This window comes from Acomys russatus, chromosome 4, assembly GCF_903995435.1.
Source record: "Acomys russatus chromosome 4, mAcoRus1.1, whole genome shotgun sequence".
Lineage (NCBI taxonomy): Eukaryota > Metazoa > Chordata > Mammalia > Rodentia > Muridae > Acomys > Acomys russatus.
Window position 1 is genome coordinate 62,515,325 of NC_067140.1, and position 19,834 is coordinate 62,535,158.

The window sequence follows — 19,834 nt, forward strand, 5'->3', positions numbered from 1 at the left end:
CTTTCACTGCATCCAAAGAGCACTTGGAATTACCATTTGAATTCCTATTGTGAATTCTTACCCTTTTTCCTTCTACCTAAAATGCTAAGTTTTTATTTGATGTAAAAACCACCCAACCTAGAAACTGTATTTTCTAGACTCCTTTGTAGCTACCTGTGATTATGTGACTAAGTATAAGCCAATAAGAAGTGAGCAAATATTACAGGCCCTACAGTGGTCATCTCCTTGAAGATACTTGCTGTGGCTTCCTAATCTTCCACTTCCTACGATATTGTGGTGAGCCATGTCAACCACGTTGTTCCCGTTACTTTACATTTAAATCCACTGTTAAATCCATGAAAGAGTGTTTTGTTGACATTGTTTTTGTAAACTAGAAAAATTCTTCTCAAGTTTCCCTTTCAAATCTGCAACATCTTTTTACATGCTACATGACCGCAATGGTGTGACTATAAGGGATCACACAATGGTGTGATCACAAGGTAATCATATGGGATCCCAATGATATGGCCATAATGCAGGCATGATGTGATCACAGTGGTATTATAAAATATAATTGATGCGACCACAATGACATGATGTACAGCCATAATGTAATTATATGTAATCACGATGGTATGACCACAACATACAAGCAATCTAAGTGGCTGGAAATAAAAGTGTTCAGTGTGTCTTTGCCCCTGTGAAAACCAAAAGTCTCCATTCTAATCAAAGTAAGATGACATAGCTCAGTATAGGGTACATTAAATCTCCCATGAATCAAAAGTCCCATTCTTCTGCTTAGAAGACGCAGAGAGGCATGCTCAATGCAGAACAGCGGCAGACACGCTAAGGCAAGTGGCGTTCGGGGTTGTTCCTGTTGCGGACTCTCAACTAGAAAGTGTAAGACCCTATCAGGAAACGTTATAGAAGGGGAAGGAAGAAAAAAATGTCAGACCCAGGGGATAGGGAAGATACGCAGCAAAACAGTGTCTTCCAGAGGTGCCATTGCACTCATGAAATCTCTGCAGCTATCTTCACCTGCACAAGACTGGACCCCCAAAATGTCAGTGACGATCAGGGTGGATGGATCTACTGGTGAATTCTACAAATTTTTCAAGGAAGATTTAATACTAACATTTCTCAAATTTTTATATAAAATAGAGAAGGGACACAACCAAGCTCATCCTAGGAAGCCATTATAACTCTGATGCCAAAACCAGACCAAGAAAGAAAACTGTGGATCAATCTCTCTCATCAATGAACCATGACAATGGAGTACATATACACAATGGAATTTCATTTAGCCCATAAGAAAAATAGAATTGTGCAATTTGCAGGAAAATGATTGGAAGTGGAAGGCATTTTCTTTGGGGTTTTTTCCCCGTATTTATTTTATTCTATGTGTGAGAGTGTGCTGCAGACATGTATGTCTGTACACATATGTGTGCACCCGGTACACACAGAGGGCATTGGACCCCTTGGAATTAACTGGGAATTGAACCTAGGTCCTCTGCAAGAACAAGTACTGTTAACCACTGAGCTATTCCTCCAGCTCTGAAACATTGTTTTGTTTTGTTTTGTTTTGTTTTATTGAAAACATTATTTTTAATAATTATGTTATTATCCTTAATGTGTATGCACGTGAGTGCAGGTGTCCTCGGAGATCAGGGGCATTTGATCCCCCTAGAGCTAAAGTCACAGGCAATTGTGAGTTGCCTGTTATGAGATCTGGGACTCAAACTGGAAGAACAAGAAATGTTCTCATTGAGGGATCCTGTTTACCCAGTCTCAGCAGTTAAGACAAATCTGTATACTCTCCCTCAGATGTGGGTCCTGGCCTCTAACTGTTAAACATATGTGTTCAAATGGGAGTAAATCCAGGAGAGTCCACAAGACTAGAAAGGGAACTCTGAAACTGGAAAAATAGAGAAGCTCTGAAAGAGGGTTTGGGGGAAGGCAATAGAACCATTGGAACAGGAAAATTCCAGAGGTAAACGTGTACAGTGGGGAAAAAAAAGAGTGTGGGGAAGACAAAGAGTCATACAAATGAAATATGCCTGAAAATACAAAAACATATTACTGTGTAAGCTAGTTCAGAAAATTCATTAAAAGTGTAAAAAAGACATGAAAAGTAGACCATACAAAAATAAGTAAAATAAAAAGCAACATTGGAAAGGCGCTCCGAGATTTCCTTTTCAATTTTCTAGTGTTTTTGCTGTTGTTTGGGCATTGATACTCATGTTTGAAATCACCACTGATAGTAGCACTGTTTCTGCAAGTGATGTTTATTATTGCATGAAATTAAATACAAGGGAAAGTCACGTTACGGCAAATAATGTGTTCCAAATTCATCTTGGGAGGCGTATAAAATCCTATCAGCTCTACTTACTTGGTTCTACAATATCAAAGGTGTCTGTGTTCCACAAAAGAAACTCCCAAAGGATTTGCTAAGTAAAAAAAAAAAGACTCATGAAAAGATAATCTAACTATACTTCAATTCCTCATAAATTAAAGAAGGACAGGATTACACAATTAAAATAGAGACCCACCAATTACTAAGAAACCCCAAAGAATGAATTCCTTACTTGTTATTAATGAGCACTTCAGACTGCCGGTTATTCACTTGGTTATCACTCTTGTGACGAAACTGAAAAAAATCAAAGTTTAACAGAGAACATCTTAAGTCACACTTTGTCGATCCTCACAGCAATGCTGAGCATATTCCGTGCTCATCTGTTTGGACAACGTTGCTGTCCAAGCATGAACACAGCTTGCACTTGCTTTTAGCAGAGCTCCATGCACGGCCAATCAACCCTCCCCTTCCTACATCTCATCCGGCATACATGTCACCACGGCAATCCTCTCTCTACATGGGTACTCATGGGCCCCTGCTGCATGCTAGACTCACGGCTCTCATCCTTACACGTTTCTAGTTGCTTCTAAGAATACAGCATGCCCTTCACCTCTTTGTCCAGAGAAAACCTACACAGGTTTTGAGAACTTCAACAGGAACTAGAGTATCTATTTCTCTCCCATGTGCACTCAGCACTTTGCCACACCAGCATGCGTTCTGCTCAATAGTTTTCCTTAAAGCCAAGAAATTGCTTTTAACAACATGTATCTTTATTCTCCAGAAATCCTAATCGTTAGCAGTGATATTACGCAACACCAGCCAAGAGCTTAAAGCAAAAATCAGAATGAAATACTGAATCACATTTGGCATGAATTTATGTTTTTGAGGACAAGGGATCAGAATTCTTACTGTACACTCCAGTAATGTAAGCATCTTATATTTCTAGGGGAAAATATCCAAATATTAGGGCTTTCCACTAGGCTCAGAAACTAGCAGCCATTCAGACAAGACCTTCTGTATGAACTGTCAAGGTCCAATAACAAGAGACAAAAATCAGAGACACAGGTAACGGAGACAATAAGCTAACCCGGGGACAAAGGCATCTCAGGATATTAGTGCACACCCACAGATGAACAAGAGTGCTTTCAGGAACATGGAGCTTTAATTCCACAGATCACCATCATAAGAGTAAGATATTTCTCATTTGTATTTTAAAATGGCATATATGTGTGTATACATACATACATACACATACGCACACACAACACACACATACACACACACTATACTCTGTCAGGCTTTCTCTTTTCAACCTTAGAAGATAGAGTATCAAAATGTGCCTTGAAACATGTGGGGCACTTCATGAAGAGACAGAAACACACCACATTAAGACAGGTGCACTATATAGAGAGATATTGATATGAGGAGGGGCAATTTTAAATGACTCACCAAATTACAGATTTATTAAAACTTGTGCATACACCAACTGTGAAGTAGCATCCCATACGTCGACTCGGCAATTACAAATCATCCTTTGTACCTCACACTTAACCGTTCTTTAGCAGCACTGTCTAGGTTTCTGTTTACGAAAAGGCGGGAATACGACTACAACTGAGAACACCCAGCATTGTCAGGAGGGAATACCCACGTAGTCATCGGTGGCGTCCTTGACCGCTGTCATTGAGATCACCAGGACCAGTGGCACGATGGTGGTGAACCACGTCAGGGAAGAGATTTCTGGAATGAGCTGAAACAAGAGTTTCCAGTAGTATTAGAGTTCTTAATTTAAGAAATGCACCGTCCAAACCTTGTCAATTAGTGGTACAAGGCTCACAGTAATAAGTGGGGTTATGGTTGGCAATTTCTACAAAAGTAAAGTAGCTAAAATAATTCAGTTATACACATTCAACTTCAAAACATAGAGAGAAATACCTTTATGCCAATTTTCAGACTATCTGATAAAAATAAGATAATAAAAACAACGCAGGCTGGGGAAAAAAAACTTACCGAGCTCTTTCACAGACACGCATCTTTCACTTGGTTGCTCCACATCACCAGCCCCTACACTTCTCATCTCAGTTTTCCATGAGTTGCCAACGCCTCTTCCCGACCCTTGCCTCATCTTTGATCACCTACCTTACCACAGGCTGACCAGGTATTTCCATCTTTTTTAACATATTTTATTAATTTATTCATATTACAGCTCAATTGTTATCCCATCCCTTGTATCCTCCCACTTCTCCCTCCCTCCCATTTTCCCCTTACTCCCTTCCCCTGTGACTGTGACTGAGGGGGACCTCCTCCCCCGTATATGCTCATAGGGTATATCAGGTGTCTTCTTGGTAGCTTGCTATCCTTCCTCTGAGTGCCGCCAGGCCTTTCCATCTTAAATCATTGGATGCTCTGGAAAAGTGAGCTAGTTTCTATGTAAGAATGTTTTGTGCACACCCATGGGCCATGTATCCACATAAATGATGCGCTCCCTGCCGTGCACAGAATACATTGTGACTGAGACCCAGTGCCAGAAAAGTCTGCAGACACTATGTCCTTATTTTCCTATCCCAACTTTACAACTGAAGTATCTAAGGCATTGAAAACACTAGCAAGCACACACACATTGCTAAAACATGTATTTCGGTCTCTTTGAACCCCACACTACTCCCTTGTTGCTGTGTCTCTTGTGCTACCTAAGACAGATGTAGTAACAAGCACGTGGACCCCTTTAGACAAGTGCTGGTTTTTTTTTTAATCAAATTGGATTCACTTGGAATCTGCTTCAGGGCCGTCAGGCAGGGAAAGGTGCAGTAGAGACTCTCAGGGGGTGAAAATCAAGTTCCATAAAGAATTCAAAACGAAAGCAGTTTTATAGAATAGATTCTGTGCAATTTTTAAATCTCAAGAAAACCCCTGAGGGTTAAGTAACAGACACACACTCCAGTATCCCACCATACAGTAGGTAACTATAGGTCAAGCAGCAGTTCAAGGCTTCCCAACACAAAGGACTGGCCAATGTCTAAGGATGCAGAAAACTAATTGCCCTGAATTGAGTATTACCTGTTATGTGCATACTCTGAAGTCTCACACTATACCTCATAACTCTGTATATTATTACATGGTAATTCAAATAAAAAAAATAACTTTAAGAGACACGTTAAGAAAAAAAGCAAAAGGTTCCCAAAGATGCAGCAGAAACCCTGAGTGAGTAGTAGGAAACCCCATTGTTTCTCCCCGATTGTTAATCCATTGCTTTACACATCATCTCGCCTTCATGGCTCCCAGATATTGAACAGAACCACCTTGATGTCCCTTCCGAATATAAAATTGTATGAACAAAAGCCCAAGACTCTAAGTAAGCATACCATTAGAAAAGTAAATTCAAAATTCTGAAATGGTATAAAAGGTCACATCAAGAACCCAAAGGCAATTCTATGACATTGAGGACATTAGCAGACACAGTATTCAACTCCAGATTGTACTTAACACTTCATCTAGATCCACAGGCTGAGCCATCTTCATAGCTCGTATAAACAGCACACAGCCTAACCAAATCTACCAGTCTGATCTAGTTACGTCATCCAAGACAAAAATGAAATAAGTCACTGGCTCATATAAACTATTGATGTGTGTGTGACTCTTTCTTGATATACTCCTTTTCCTTCCCAAAACACCAAAAAAAAAATTGAAATTTCATTTTAGCCCAATTTTAGTTAAATGGTAGGAGGCTATTAACTACTAATGAACCAACCCTTCAACATAATAAACAATAGTCACACTAAGCCAGGTGTGGTGGCACCCGCCTGTAATCCCAGCACTTGGGAAGGCAGAGGCAGGCAGATCTCTGTGAGTTTGAGACCAGCCTGGTCTACAAAGTAAGTCCAAGACAGCTAAGGGTACACAGAGAAACCTTGTCTCAGGAAAAAGATAGATAGATAGATAGATAGATAGATAGATAGATAGATAGATAGATAAAATTTAAAAATAGTCACACTACAGTGAAATAACATGTCAGAATCATTTCTTTTATAAAGACACACAGTGTGCTATTGTTTTTAGATTGAAGGGAAAATTGCCAAATTAAGTTCCACAACCTTTATAGGCCCTCGCCTGTCAATGTAGGAGAATAAGGAAAGGAGGAAGACCATATGTAGCAATTATTGGATTTATATATGGTTCAAATAAAATTGACACTCTTATATGGCTCAACTTAAACAATAAGTGTTTAAGCTTAATTTTAAATGCACTATTTTTGTTTTGCCCACTTTTAACCCTCCTTTATCTTTAAGACAAAATTAGTAATAACATTAAAAATCTAATGAGTAGTCTTATATCATCATAAACATTTAACTAACTTTTGTCTCAGAATTATATAAATACATTCAACAAGTAGATAATGAAGAAATACAGCTTGAAGATTACCTGTAGTATCAGAAGGAAAAGGAAATAGGCATTCGCCACCCGTTGGAACTGCTCAAATAAATTAATTGGCAAGAACGTCAGGATGTTGTACTTGGACGTATGAATGCGATTGTCCTGAAAAAGAAACAGCGTCATGTTAGCTTGGATCAAGGCATTGCCCATTATAACTCTTAGATGTACAAAGCCGAGCACAGCTTATGCCAGAGCAAAACAGAACAATCAGCTGTCTAGGCAGTCCGAAGCTCCACGGCCCATGACCTTCACATTTCCCACAATAAGGCTGTCCTAACTCTAGGCAGGATGACTCAGTGTCATATCACCCATGCAGTGCTGGGTTATCACGTTGGCCTCTGAGAGTCTTCTCCTCTTACATGCCCTTTGGTGATAGATACTGCAGGAGTGTGCCCACTGTGTTGCATGAGGGTTCCTGAGCTCATGTGCAGTCACAGGCCTGGAGGCACTTGGATGATTATCAGTCTGGTCTATTTCCCCAAAGGATAGACCCTTTGGGAAACCGACCAGGGATTTCTATGTCTGGAGATCTTCTGGGATGAAAAACCCACTGCTGACAAGGCGCCCTGTCCTTAGTTCAGAATGGAATTACTGGAAATGATCTTTATTACAAAAAGTGCATGTGTCTCACTGTAATCTCTTGTTCTATGCCAAGGCATGCCCCCTTGGGTCACTTACACCAAGTCTAAGGTCTTTCCTGGTGACAGTATTCCAATATTTGAAGGCTGCTCTTAGACCACGCTACATCCTCTGTCTCCAACGCACATTCCCAACCCCTGTAGCTTCTCCATGACTTTCTATAGCTGTTCCTCTCTGTCATCCTTTTTAAAATCTATCCCAACTTCTCTACCCCTGTGTTAAGTGCCTGCATCCAAGTACAAAATACAGACATGGCCTAATAGCGGGGCTTTGCTATCTTATGTTTTGAATGTTTATAGTAACTTGCCCTAACATTTCATTAATGTTTTTTGAAATTGCACCTCACTGTGTTTCCATATTGAGTTTTAATCACCTGAAATGGCCATTAGGTCATTTCTATAGACACCACTACTAAATTGGTTTTCCTGCCTAACATTTACTTTTAATATCAATATAAAAAAATATTTCATGTGTCCTTAAAGTATCATTTGATCTGCGTATTACCAAAAGCATTAAATATTCATTCCAATTTTTTTCCATCAGGAATTTCAGATACATATGGTTTGTATATTTGTTTGTTTGGTTTTTTGTTTGTTTGTTTGTTTTTTGAGACAGGGTTTTTCTATGTAGCCTTGGCTGTCCTGGACTCACTTTGTAAACCAGGCTGGCCTCGAACTCACAGCGATCCACCTACCTCTGTCTACCTGATCACTGGGATTACAGGCATTATAAAGCCTGATACGCAACCAATCACCCTTTCCTACAAATTGATATTAGCACTTTTTCCCCATCTGGATATGAAATACAGGTGGCTGGAAGCCGCTCAATTAGTCAAGTACTTGCAACACAAGGGTCTGACTTCCACCCTCAGCACCCATGTACAAAAGTAGGGAAGGGGGAAGGTGTCACTTGTAATCTCAGCCTTAGGGAGGCGGAGACAGGTAGATGCCTGGGGCTCACTGGAGAGCCAGCCTAGCCTAGTTGTCAAGTAACAGGCAAGTGAGAGTCCCTGCCTCAAATATAACTAAGTAAATAAAGGTGGATAGCACACAGGTGCACATGAACACACATACTCAGTATATACTATATATTGAATATGTTTTATTAATCTCTGAAATATATATCTTTGAAAATATGATAAATTTTTAAGCACTTAAAAACCGATTTACCTATGTTCCCATGAGGCTTAACTCTTATCTTGCCCACAAAGATAACATAGCAAGATTGAGGTAATAAGGCAAGATGCAATACAGAATCACTATAGTGAGGATAAGGGGTGTTTTTTATTGGCCCGCCTTGGTTTTTATCCCGCCCCCCCCCCATATATGTGCTACCGTGCTATTCCCTTCTCTAGTGTTCTTTCCCTTCCTCCCATGATCCCTTTCACTTTCCTGCTTTCTGTGATGGTTCCAAGTTGTACTCACATCTAAAGATTTGGAGCTAGGAAACACAGCTGAGAGAAAATATGCAACACCTGCCTTTCTGGATCTGGGTTACCTCACTCAATATAGTATTTTCAAGTTCCATCCATTTACCAGCAAATTTGGTGATTTAATTTTTTCAGATGAATAGCATTCATAGTGTATGTGTATAAATGCCACTAAGGCTGTTTTTAAAAGCCATAATGAATCTTTGGGGGGGGCGTTTCAAGACAGGGTTTCTCTGTGTATCCTTGGCTATCCTGGACTCCCTTGTGCACCAGGCTGGCCTTGAACCCACCACAGAGATCCTCCTGCCTCTCCCTCCCCAAGTGGTAGGATTAAAGGTGTGTGCCACCACGCCCGGCTCATTATTGTATATTTACCTAATTACATATAATACATACAAGTGTGTACATATGCATATAATTTAAATGAAGTCACATCAATTGGGCTGATAATGCCTCCCCCAAAGATCCATAGACTATCAAACAAAATTCCCAGCAACAGGCATGAGAAACTTCCTTTTTAGTTGCTGCTCAGGAGAGTCCAAGAAATTTCGAGAACAACATAGGCTATTGCTGTTGCCTCAGTTGCATTCCAGAAGTTGAAGATAAGTTCCTATTGCTGAAGATATCATGCACTTCGAAAACAAGACTTCGAGGAGTTTATCTGACCAGTAGGCCTCCTCCCTGAAGGCTAGCTTTTTTTGATTCTAGAAGGTGCTATGCTGGCTGCTAAGAGAGAAAAGCCTTCAAAAGCCCTACATAAGCTATTATTGTACCTATGAACCACCAAAGTGTTCAACATGGCAAGACAGCCCTAAATGGCAGTAACCAAGAGCTGTTTAAATGGCCTCAAGGCCCACTGAAGAGAAGGGCAACCACGCCCGGCAATGAGGCCAGTCGTCCACTCAAGCTTAGGCGAATGGCTCCCTTTCTCCCTTGACAGAGTGACAGGGAAGCAATGCAACAGTAGAAAGCCTTCCACTTGGAGAGCTACATCAGAAGCACAAAGGAGGAATGACTGAACAGTTTTAAGTGGAGAAGTTACTCGACAAGAGTTTAAAAGATCACTGTCTTGGGAAGAAATTGAAGCTCACACAAAAAGACACCTCTAAAGGGTTGTTTCAGTGGGCTTTGAGTTACCCAACAAAGAGATGAGGGGAGGTTTGACTAGTTGATGACATAAAGAAGAACAGTAAATAATTTTGTTGGTGGGATTGGTGGTGGTGGTGGCTAATATTTACCAGACGCCTACTTGAGATCTGGCCTAAGATCTTGATCCTTTGTTACTTGTTCTACCCTCGCAGCATTCTTGTGAAATGGGCACTCCTGTTTCCATTCCATGGCAGGAACAGCCAAGGTTCAGAGAGAGGATCTTACACAACAAGGTTCCATGGCTTTGGAGTGGTAGTGCCAGATGGGGACTCTGCCCTGTGCTGCGGCTGCAGTTCGAGCAGACATCCGTCCCTTGCCTTCGTTTGCCTCGCTCTTCATCCCCAGCCTTCTGCCACCATCTGACCAAAGGAAGCACCAGCTCTACCTCTTCCCTCCTCACTTGTGTCTCAGTTACAGTCCTGGCTCTTGTTGGCTTGGTGTGTGGTTACAGCATCCTTGAGTTCTCTTGTGATTCTCTGTGGAACCAATTCCACTGGCCCCTGACAAGTAGCAATGCAGACAGACAGAGTGGATAACTAGACCCACAGTTTGACGTTCCAAACAGGGGCGCAGTCACCAAAAGCCTTTGTATGTTCAGTGCTGACAACTCAATGAGAAATGTAACGTGAAAGTGGAAAGTTCTGCAGAGACAGGCCACCAAGTAACATACCAGTACCTGGAGAGCATTCGTTCTGATGGTGAGATTCTCACACGCCACATAACTGTATTGCTGAACACAACAAAGCCAAAAACATAAAAAAATAAAAAAGCAAGCCTTGCTAAATTGACACCAGAGCCTTTGAGGACTTTCTTCAGGGTTTCTCTGGAAACACCTCATACATATATTTACAGGACTATCATGGAAATAAAGCCTCAAATTAAAAGTATTTTGCTAAGTCAAAGGAATTATACAAACATGAGATTTCATGAGCAAATCCTGAAATAATACTAAGGGGATTTGAGAAAACAATGTACTAGGCAGAACAAACTCTTCCACAATAAGAAAAAACTCCAGTCTATGACTTCACCCCCTCCCAAATAGTCTACTTCTCTTTTTTTGTTTTGTTTTGTTTTTCAAGACAGGGTTTCTCTGTGTAGTCTTGGCTGTCCTGGACTCACTTTGTAGACCAGGCTGGCCTCGAACTCACAGAGATCCGCCTGCCTCTGCCTCCCAAGTGCTGGGATTAAAGGTGTGCACCACCACCACCCAGCAAGAGTCTATTTCTTGTTTCCGATACTCATATATTGCTCATGATGGACCAGGACTATCTCAAACATTTGCAGTACAGTACCAAAGGGGAAGAGAAGTCCCCGGATGGCCATGCCCATACATTAAGGCTTCAGCCTAAATGACACAGCACATTGCTAACAGATGACAGAAGGACCACCTCAGCCAGACATGAAAACCAATAAATGACATCTGAGATAATATATATATATTTACATATATGTATACATCATGTACATATATGTCACATATGCCTGTATGTGTATATGTTCTTTATGCTTCAAACCCAATGCTGTGAGCAGCAGGTGCATTTGACTATTTTTCAGTCACCTCAAATACTTTACCATGATGGGTTCAACTTGCATCCACAACTCCAGTGTCAGGCTCAGACTCACTCACACCAACCACACAACCCATCTTTCCAATTACATTTTTGAGATGAGAAAATGGCGCATGACCAAAGTCACATCTGGAATGTGAAGAGACTTTCTCTTGCCTAGTGCATTCCAACCTGGAAGAAAGTCGCACCGGGCGTCACTTTTTGAGTCCCAGGACTGCTAAGAATAAACTAAGCACTTAAGATGCAGAGCTAGGGTGTGTACAGGAAACAACAAACAGCAAATGGGCCGTGAGTGTGGTGGCCAGTGCCTACATTCTCAGCACCCAGGAGGTAGAAAATGACAGGTCAGTCTGAGATACTAGTGAGTCTGGAGCCTTGTATTGAGACCCTGACAGAAAATAAATAAAATATAGAAAGAAGGGCAGAGAAATTAGAACAGGCCTTTCCTGAGGTTTCACTATCTCTCACTTTTTAACTATGTTTTGTTCACGTCTGTCATTGCCTAAATTAGCCTGAAGGTTTTTTTTTTTTTTTTTTTTTTTTTTTACTCCCAACCAAACACCAGACACAATCATTAATAACACACTTGAGGTTCATTTATGTTCCGTGCCATAGCATGGCTTTCTTTAACTCTACTCCTGCCTAACATACTGCATCACAGAAGGTAGCCTTCCATGAGTTTAGGACTTGTCTGGAAACACTGTGTGTTTCTGTGATTGCCACAGGCCCCAGGAGATTTTGTAAGAGTCCCATGGTTTCGGCGCGATCAAAACATCTTTCCTCATCTGATAAGACATATTTATGTCATGACAGCTGTATAAATGGCTACCTTTGCTTGCTACAGGAAAACTCATGTGTAGTGTTGTTATGACACCATCTAGACTATATAGGGAAACAAACAATTCTGCTAAGGGAAAGAGCATCTTGACACCATCGAATTCAAACCAAAGAGAAGCTGTGCCCACAGACTGCTTGTGGAAAAGAGGAAGTGGCCAGAAGGCGTTTGCAACACTCAGGAAATACGTGAAACACACCCATGTTTATGCAAAGCTCCTCCAAAGAATGCATGTGTGGGGCACATGGGCTGCACAGTCGTGTCTGGCACCTGCCTTTCTGATACCAGGCTCCTCCTGGTGCTCGTGCGTGGGGCCCTAAATGGGAAGACACAGAGAAGAGCCTGCACCAATGAACGCTGCAGAAGGGCTGTGTGGAGAAGTGTCTATGGATGGTGGCTACCAGCAACATCACAGCGCTCGCCTCAGCCAGGATATATTTTTGCAGAAAGAAGAAGCAGAGGGAACACTACCCCTATCAATGGCTCCTATGTTCAGCTCATGTCTGCAAAGGGCCTACTATGTGTCAGGCACTACAAGCATGGACAAATAAAAGTGTATACATATGCAGAATAAGACTGCATTTTAGCTATGGGGGAGAAAGGCAGGACCAAACAGCAAAGAGATTTGTAAACTGGTGACATTATTTAAGGAAGTGACCACTGCTATGCAAACAGTGAGTGACAGAGCTGAAGCACCAGGCTTTGCCTTAGGACGCTTTCTTGCATGACTTTCCTACTTAACATGATGGAGACAAAAGAGGATGTGAAGTCACATCTGGGAGGAGCTAGAAATGGGAGGGCAATACGATCAAAATACGTTGCATAAAATTCTCAAAAAAAGTAATAAAAAATCTATGTATTTCGAAAGACTACCTTGATGAAACTGTGGAAACACCTGATGCCAGGGGTGCCCCCCAGAGGTACCCAAAAGAATGCCTTGTGGTAACAAAAAATAAAAAATAGAAAAGTTTTAGGTGTATTTTAACCAAAAACAAGGCTGAGATAACTAATGCTTAATACAGATTTTCTTTACTATAGGTGTATGCTTACCATAGACTTATGTCTATGATAAGGGCAATATAGGTCTAGAAGTATTTTTACATGTACACACATATGTGCATATATATGAGATGATACATACACATGTGTAACTTATATGTTTGTGCATACACAGACACTGTATCTACAGGAAAAAAAATCTACCTATCATATGTGCATAGATAGACTCACAGTCTTACTTTCTTTTCACAAAGAATTGTGAAATGGGGGATTGTGCTCCCTGTGAAGACGGCTAGCCTGCTGATCAAATGAGATACTGAGACTCACAGCCAAGCATTAGGTGGAGCTCAGGGAGCCCTGTGGAAGAGTGGGAGGGAAGGATAGAAGAACCTGGAAGGGAGGAGAATGTTGTAAGAAGGCCGAGTCGACTAACGTAGGGCCATGGGGGCTTACAGAGACAGAAGCACCAAGCAAAGAGCAGGCATGGACCAAACCTAGGCCCCTGCACTTATGTAACCGATGGGCAGTTTGAGCTACGCGTGGGTCCCCTAGTAAGTTGATGAGGTGTTCTCTGTAATATGGACTCTGTTGCCTGCTTCTATAGCTTCACCCTGACCAAGCTGCCTTGCCTGGCTTCAGTGGATGAAGAGGAGCCCAGTCCTGTTGAGACTTGATGCCCTAGGGTGGGTTGGGGGAGATACCCTTTTCTGAGGACAAGGGAAGGGGGAATAGGAGAAAGAGGGTGGGAGGGAAGGACCGGAAGGAGAGGAGGGAGGTGGCTATGATTGGGACATAAAGTGAATATATAATTAAAAATGATATTTTTAAAACTTGAAGGCGGCTAGCCAGTTGCTGCTAGGATCAAAGGAAGTGGACACAGCCAGGGTGAGAGATCTGAAGCTCTCAGGGAGACAGTTTCACCACAGCTGAGGTGCTGCGGCCTTCCAGGTGCAGCACAGCCCACCATCCTCAGAACCTCCTAGGATCTAGAAGTGTCTCTGCGCCATTTCACAAACGAGGAAACCAAGCCAAGAAAAGTTCTGAGAGCTGACGCCAAAAGTAACAATTCAGAGAGTCCTGGGTTAGAACGCTGTGTTTGTGCAGGTGAATGACAAATGTGGAATCCCTAGACTGCCGCTTGGGAGAGGATCCTCTCGTCCTTGTAGTGCGGCGAAAGGTTCACAGTAATTCAATCAGCCGGAGCAGTCACTTTCAGCCTGAAGTGGAATGTCACCAAGCTGCTCTGGGACCTCATTTCCCATCTAAGCTCAGAAGCAGTGTCGAGAAAAGCCCTTGGGCCTTGGTGTCTTCCAAAGCAAATCTGCCAGGCAGCCATGACAACTGTCTTCTCTTTCCCATCCTCAGGCCTCAGTGTAGTGCCTCGGCCTCTGAAACTAGCTCTAGAGCTAGCAATGTCCAATGAATGATGGTTTATCTACAAAGGACTAATTTGGGCAATTACCAGGGGAACAAATTAAATTCTCCTCTGAGTTAATTTAATCACACTGCTTTTTTTGTTTGTTTGTTTGTTTCTTTGTTTGTCCAGGATGTTTAGACACTTAAAACATTTTAGATCATTCTAAATGTTGGGGTTTTTTTGTTTTGTTTTGTTTTGTTTTGTTTTGTTTTGTTTACTTCTCTTCTGTGACATTTGAGAAGGGAGTTAAAATTCCTGCTAAGTTATAAAGGGGTGGAGTTCAAGAGAGGAGAAAGCACTAAGCAGGGCTGTACTTCAGCGACTCTTGACGGGTGCTCCACTGGGGATCTGTTTGATTCTTGTTTCTGCTTTGCCAGGACATGTCTCTATCTTCTCCTTACACATCCAGCCCCTGCTAGGGACAAGGCCGGTGACTTTGACCACAGGCCACCTCAGAGCTTCAGAGCCTTCTAGGAGCAAATTGGGCATTGCTTTGAGCTGATGTTAAAGCTAGTTCAGTCAGGTCAGTGGTTTGTTTATGAGAACTAAATAGGCCACGCTCACACTACTGTGCAAACTGGGCCAAACTTCCAGACCTCAGCGTTATGACAGTAACAAAGGCGAAGTGGAAGAGTCTAGTTAACAACAAATTGTCCAGAGTAATAGACCCTCCTAGATTCTTCTTACATCGGGGCTCTACATAAGTAGGGCAGCCTCAAGCGACACCCTCAAAGGTTGCAACTGGCGATCAGAAGGAAGTCCATGGTACTCTGAGGTGCCGCTCTAGCTCGCCCTGCTCCTGCCCACAGCCCCAGTCTTTCTGGTCTGCAGCCCCTTCACAGGCAGGATTAGGCAATAAATCCAAATCCAGACAAATTCACAATCCTCCCTTTGTACCTTTGTTGGATGAATTTTGTCTGGGAGGAAGATGCTGAGAGGAGGAAAAAACAGAGGCCGGGTCAGAAATAAGAAAAAAAAGTAGGTTGGTAAGGGGTTGGGGTTGGAGGACTTTAAAATTCCTCGTATCAACAAGATAATAATAACGACACTTTGTAAATAAAATGTCATTCTATATCTTGCAATCATGGAATGCACAAAAGGTTTAATGAATGTTCACCAAATTTTGAGGCTGGACAAGATGGTCTGAATTAAATGAACACTGCCCTAACCTTGCTTCAGGACTGACAGTGAGACTCCCTAACAATGTGTGTGAACAGAGTCCATTGCCTTCTGCAGGAGCTAACGCAGATTCAAACAGAGGTGCAGTAGGAGCCAGGTGAGTGTTGAGCAGAGCAACAGCATTCATAGAGTCCGTGGAGGTCAGTTTGATCAGATACTGTAAGACACTAAACTAAACTCCATGTGCCAGGGTTCAGAGCAAGGAACCATGGGAATTGGTTTATTTAATAGCTGACTATCCAAGCCAGGCATGATGGCATCTGCCTGTAATCCCAGCACTGAGGAGGCTGGTGGATTCCAGCCTGGCCTACAGAGTGAGTTCCATTATAGCCAAGGCTGTACAGAGAAATAATCTCAAAAAAAAAAAAAAAAAAAAAAGCTAAGCATCCAGCCTCGCAACGAGCATCACTGGGAGCCCAGCTAAGAATACCAAGCAGTGCACAAACCGCTTTAGGCCACAGCAACCAGATCTGTTCCACTGCTTCCTGAATGAATGGACAAACAAGGGTATACCATTGCCAAACCTTTCCCTTCCTACCTCACTTTGCTTCCTTCATATCACCTTCTTTGGTGTATTCTCCTTATCTGTCTTTCACCCAACTTACTCTAACTGTGGTAAAATTGGAAAGTGAAGTTTGTTCAGACACACACACACACTCAAGAAGACTCAAGACTACTGTACCAACCAAGGACAATGCATGCAATAAACCTAGACCCCCTATTCAGATCTATCCAATGGACAGCGCATTCTCCATGGTTATGGGGAAAGTGGGTCCTACCTCTGACATGACCTCTGGTGCCCTTTATTTGACCACTTCCCCTTGGTGGAGAGGCATGGCAGCACTCAGAGGAAGAGGAAATAAGTTCTCTGGATGAGACCTGATAGGCTGTGGTCATATGGTGGAGGAGGAGGAGGTCCCTTTCTGTCAGAGGCCTAGGGGAAGGGATAGGGTAGAAGAGGGAGGGAGGGTGGGAGCAGGAAGATACAAGGGAGGATATAACAATTGGGATGTAATCTGAATAAATTATTTAAAGAAAAAGGAGAAGAAAGAGGAAGAGGAGGAGAAGGAGAAAGTGATGGTGAGGATTCTAGAGAGGTTGCTGGGTCGGGAAGAGCAGAGCTGGAGGCATTTTGTGCCACAGTAGATTATTGTCAGTGCCACTCCCACCAAGGACCACCAGGGCATTTTAGGGGGTGAGGGAGTGAGACAGAGCTCTCTGGGCTCAGCTCTACCTTTTAAAGAGTTTTCTCATTTCTCATTTTGGAGTGGTGGCCCCAGGCAAGCACTCTGCCTCTAAGCTACATGCCCAGTCTTCACCTATGATCCTGTCTCACCCACCAGAGTGGCTGGGATTATACACCTGTGCAATCAGGCCCACTTTAATAAATGTTTATTTTCTTAAAAAACAAACTTTTCTTCATACTATGACAAAAAATAAAAACTAATAATATTACAATCTAATTACACAAATGCCAGGACATTGACAAAGCCAGTAAATTACAGAAATTAAAATTCATAAGTAAGCAAGATGAAATGATTAATAGACCAAGAATGGTCTGTAAAGAGATCTCTAGCAGTGAGGAGTAAAGTGCATACTGTCTTAAGCAGTGTTGTGCTCAATATTGTCAATCCTAACTTAGATCGCTGATTCCTATTTATACATATGTAAGTGGTATGCATGCATATATGTGTGTGGGTACATATGTGTGAACAAATAAGCATATATGTGTGTCCATGATGTAGAGGTTGGAGGCTGAAATTGGATGTCTTCCTCCAACTTATATATTGAGGCAAGGTCGATCACTTGAACCCTACACAAAACTTAAGTCCAACAGGCTCAAAGATCTCAGCATAAAACCAGACACACTAAATCTAAGAGAAGGGAAAGTGAGGAAGAGCCTTGAATGCATTGGTACAGGAGAAAACTTTCTGAACAGAACACCAGCAACTCAGGCACAATTAACACAAGAGCAACAATTAACAAATGGGACCTCATGAAACTGAAAAGCTTCTGTAAGGCAAAAGACACTGTCAATAGAAAAAAACAACAGCCAGATTGGGAAAAGATCTTTACCAACCCTCCATCTGACAGAGGGCTGATATACAAAATATATTTTTAAAAACTCAAGAAATTAAACACCAACAAGCCAAATAACCCAATTAAAAATTGGGGTACAGAGCTAAACAGAGAATTCTCAACAGAGAAATTTAGTATGGCTGAGAGCACTTAAAGGAATGCTCAAAATCCTTAGTCATCAAGGAAATTCAAATCAAAATGACTCTGACATTCTATCTTATACCCATCAGAATGGCTATGATCAAAAACTCAAATGACAACACATGCTAACAAAAATGTAGAGTAAAGGGAACACTCCTCCATTGCTGGTGGGAGTACAAACTTGTGCAACCACTCTGGAAATCAATCTGGTGGCTTCTCAGAAAAGTGGGAATAGTTCTACCTGAAGACCCAGCTGTCTCTCTCCTGGGCATATACCCAATATATGTTTCACCATACCACAAGGACACTTGCTCAATTATGTTCATAGCAGCTTTATTTGTAATAGCTAGAAACTGGAAACAACCTAGATGTTCTTCAACCAAAGAATGGATAAAGAAATTATGGTATGGTTATGCAATGGAATACTACTCAGCTATTAAAAACAAGGATATTATGAAATTTGAAGGCAAATGGATATAACTAGAAAAGATCAACTTCAGTGAGGTAACCCATCCTCAGAAAGATACACATGGTATGTACTCACTCATAAGTGGATATTAGCCATATAGTACAGGATAACCATGCTATAACCCAGAGACCCAAAGATTCTAAGTAACAAGGAGGGAACAAAGGAGAATGCTTGAATCCCACTAAGAAGGGAAAATAAAATAGATAGCAGAAGTGGAATGAGAGAGGGAACTGGGTGAGAGAGGGTGAAGAGGGGAATGGGCAGGAACTGGAGATGGGGTGAGAAGACTGGGAGTGAGAAGGAAAATTGATGTTGGGACATCTCTGGGACACACTGGAGACCTGGGTTGGGGGAGGCTTCTGGGAAGATATGGGCTGACCCTAGCTGAGACTCCTAGCAGCGGGGGATAATGAGACTGAAGTAATCACATCCTGTAGCCACACAGGACTTCCAGTGGAGGGAGGGACACACCAACCCACTCACAAAATCCTCAACCCAAAATTTGTCCTGCCTACAAGATGTGCAAGGATAAAAGACAGAACAAAGATTGAGGGAATGGCCAACCAATGACTGGCCCAACTTGAGACCCACCCCATGGGAAAGACCCAACCCTTGACACTATTAATGATACTCTGTTACCCTTGCAAACAGGAACCTAGCATCTGAGAGGCTTCATCCAGCCGATAATGGAATCAGATACAGAGACCCAAGGCCAAACATTAGGTAGAACTTGGGGAGTCTTGTGGAAGGATTAGGGGATGGATTAAGAGAGCTGGAGAGGTCAAGGATACCACAAAAAGACCTACATAGTGAATTAACCTGGGCCTATAGAAGCTCTGGTCCTAGGCCCTGTACACATAAGAAACTGATGGGCTGCTTAGTCCTCAAGTGGGTCCCTAACAATTGGAGTGGGGGCTGTCTCTGACTTGGACTCCGTTGCCTCCCTCTGGATCCCATTTCCCTAGCAAGGCTCTCTTGTCTTGCCTCAATGAAAAAGGAGGCACTTAATCCTAATGAGACTTGATGTGCCAGGGTGGGTTGGTAACTGGAGGAGGGAGGGTGGGAGGGGGGAAGGGGGTGGGAGAGATGGAAGGAAAAGAGGGAATGAGGTTGCTATTGGGATGTAAAATGAACAAATAAGAAGGTTAATGAAAAAAAACTTTTTAAAAC

At 42.2% G+C, this 19,834-nt stretch overlaps 1 protein-coding gene across 1 annotated transcript in view; it reads right to left on the minus strand.

Annotated features, from left to right (window-relative positions):
* Atp8b4 (ATPase phospholipid transporting 8B4 (putative)) overlaps positions 1 to 19,834 on the minus strand; it is a 175,878-nt gene that overhangs the window by 131,421 nt on the left and 24,623 nt on the right. The window contains exons 4-6 of the mRNA XM_051144911.1: positions 6,749 to 6,862; positions 3,981 to 4,079; positions 2,565 to 2,626 (exon numbers count right to left, since the gene is read on the minus strand). Of these exons, the coding sequence (XP_051000868.1) occupies positions 2,565 to 2,626; positions 3,981 to 4,079; positions 6,749 to 6,862 (275 nt within the window). The remainder of the gene's footprint in view (positions 1 to 2,564; positions 2,627 to 3,980; positions 4,080 to 6,748; positions 6,863 to 19,834) is intronic.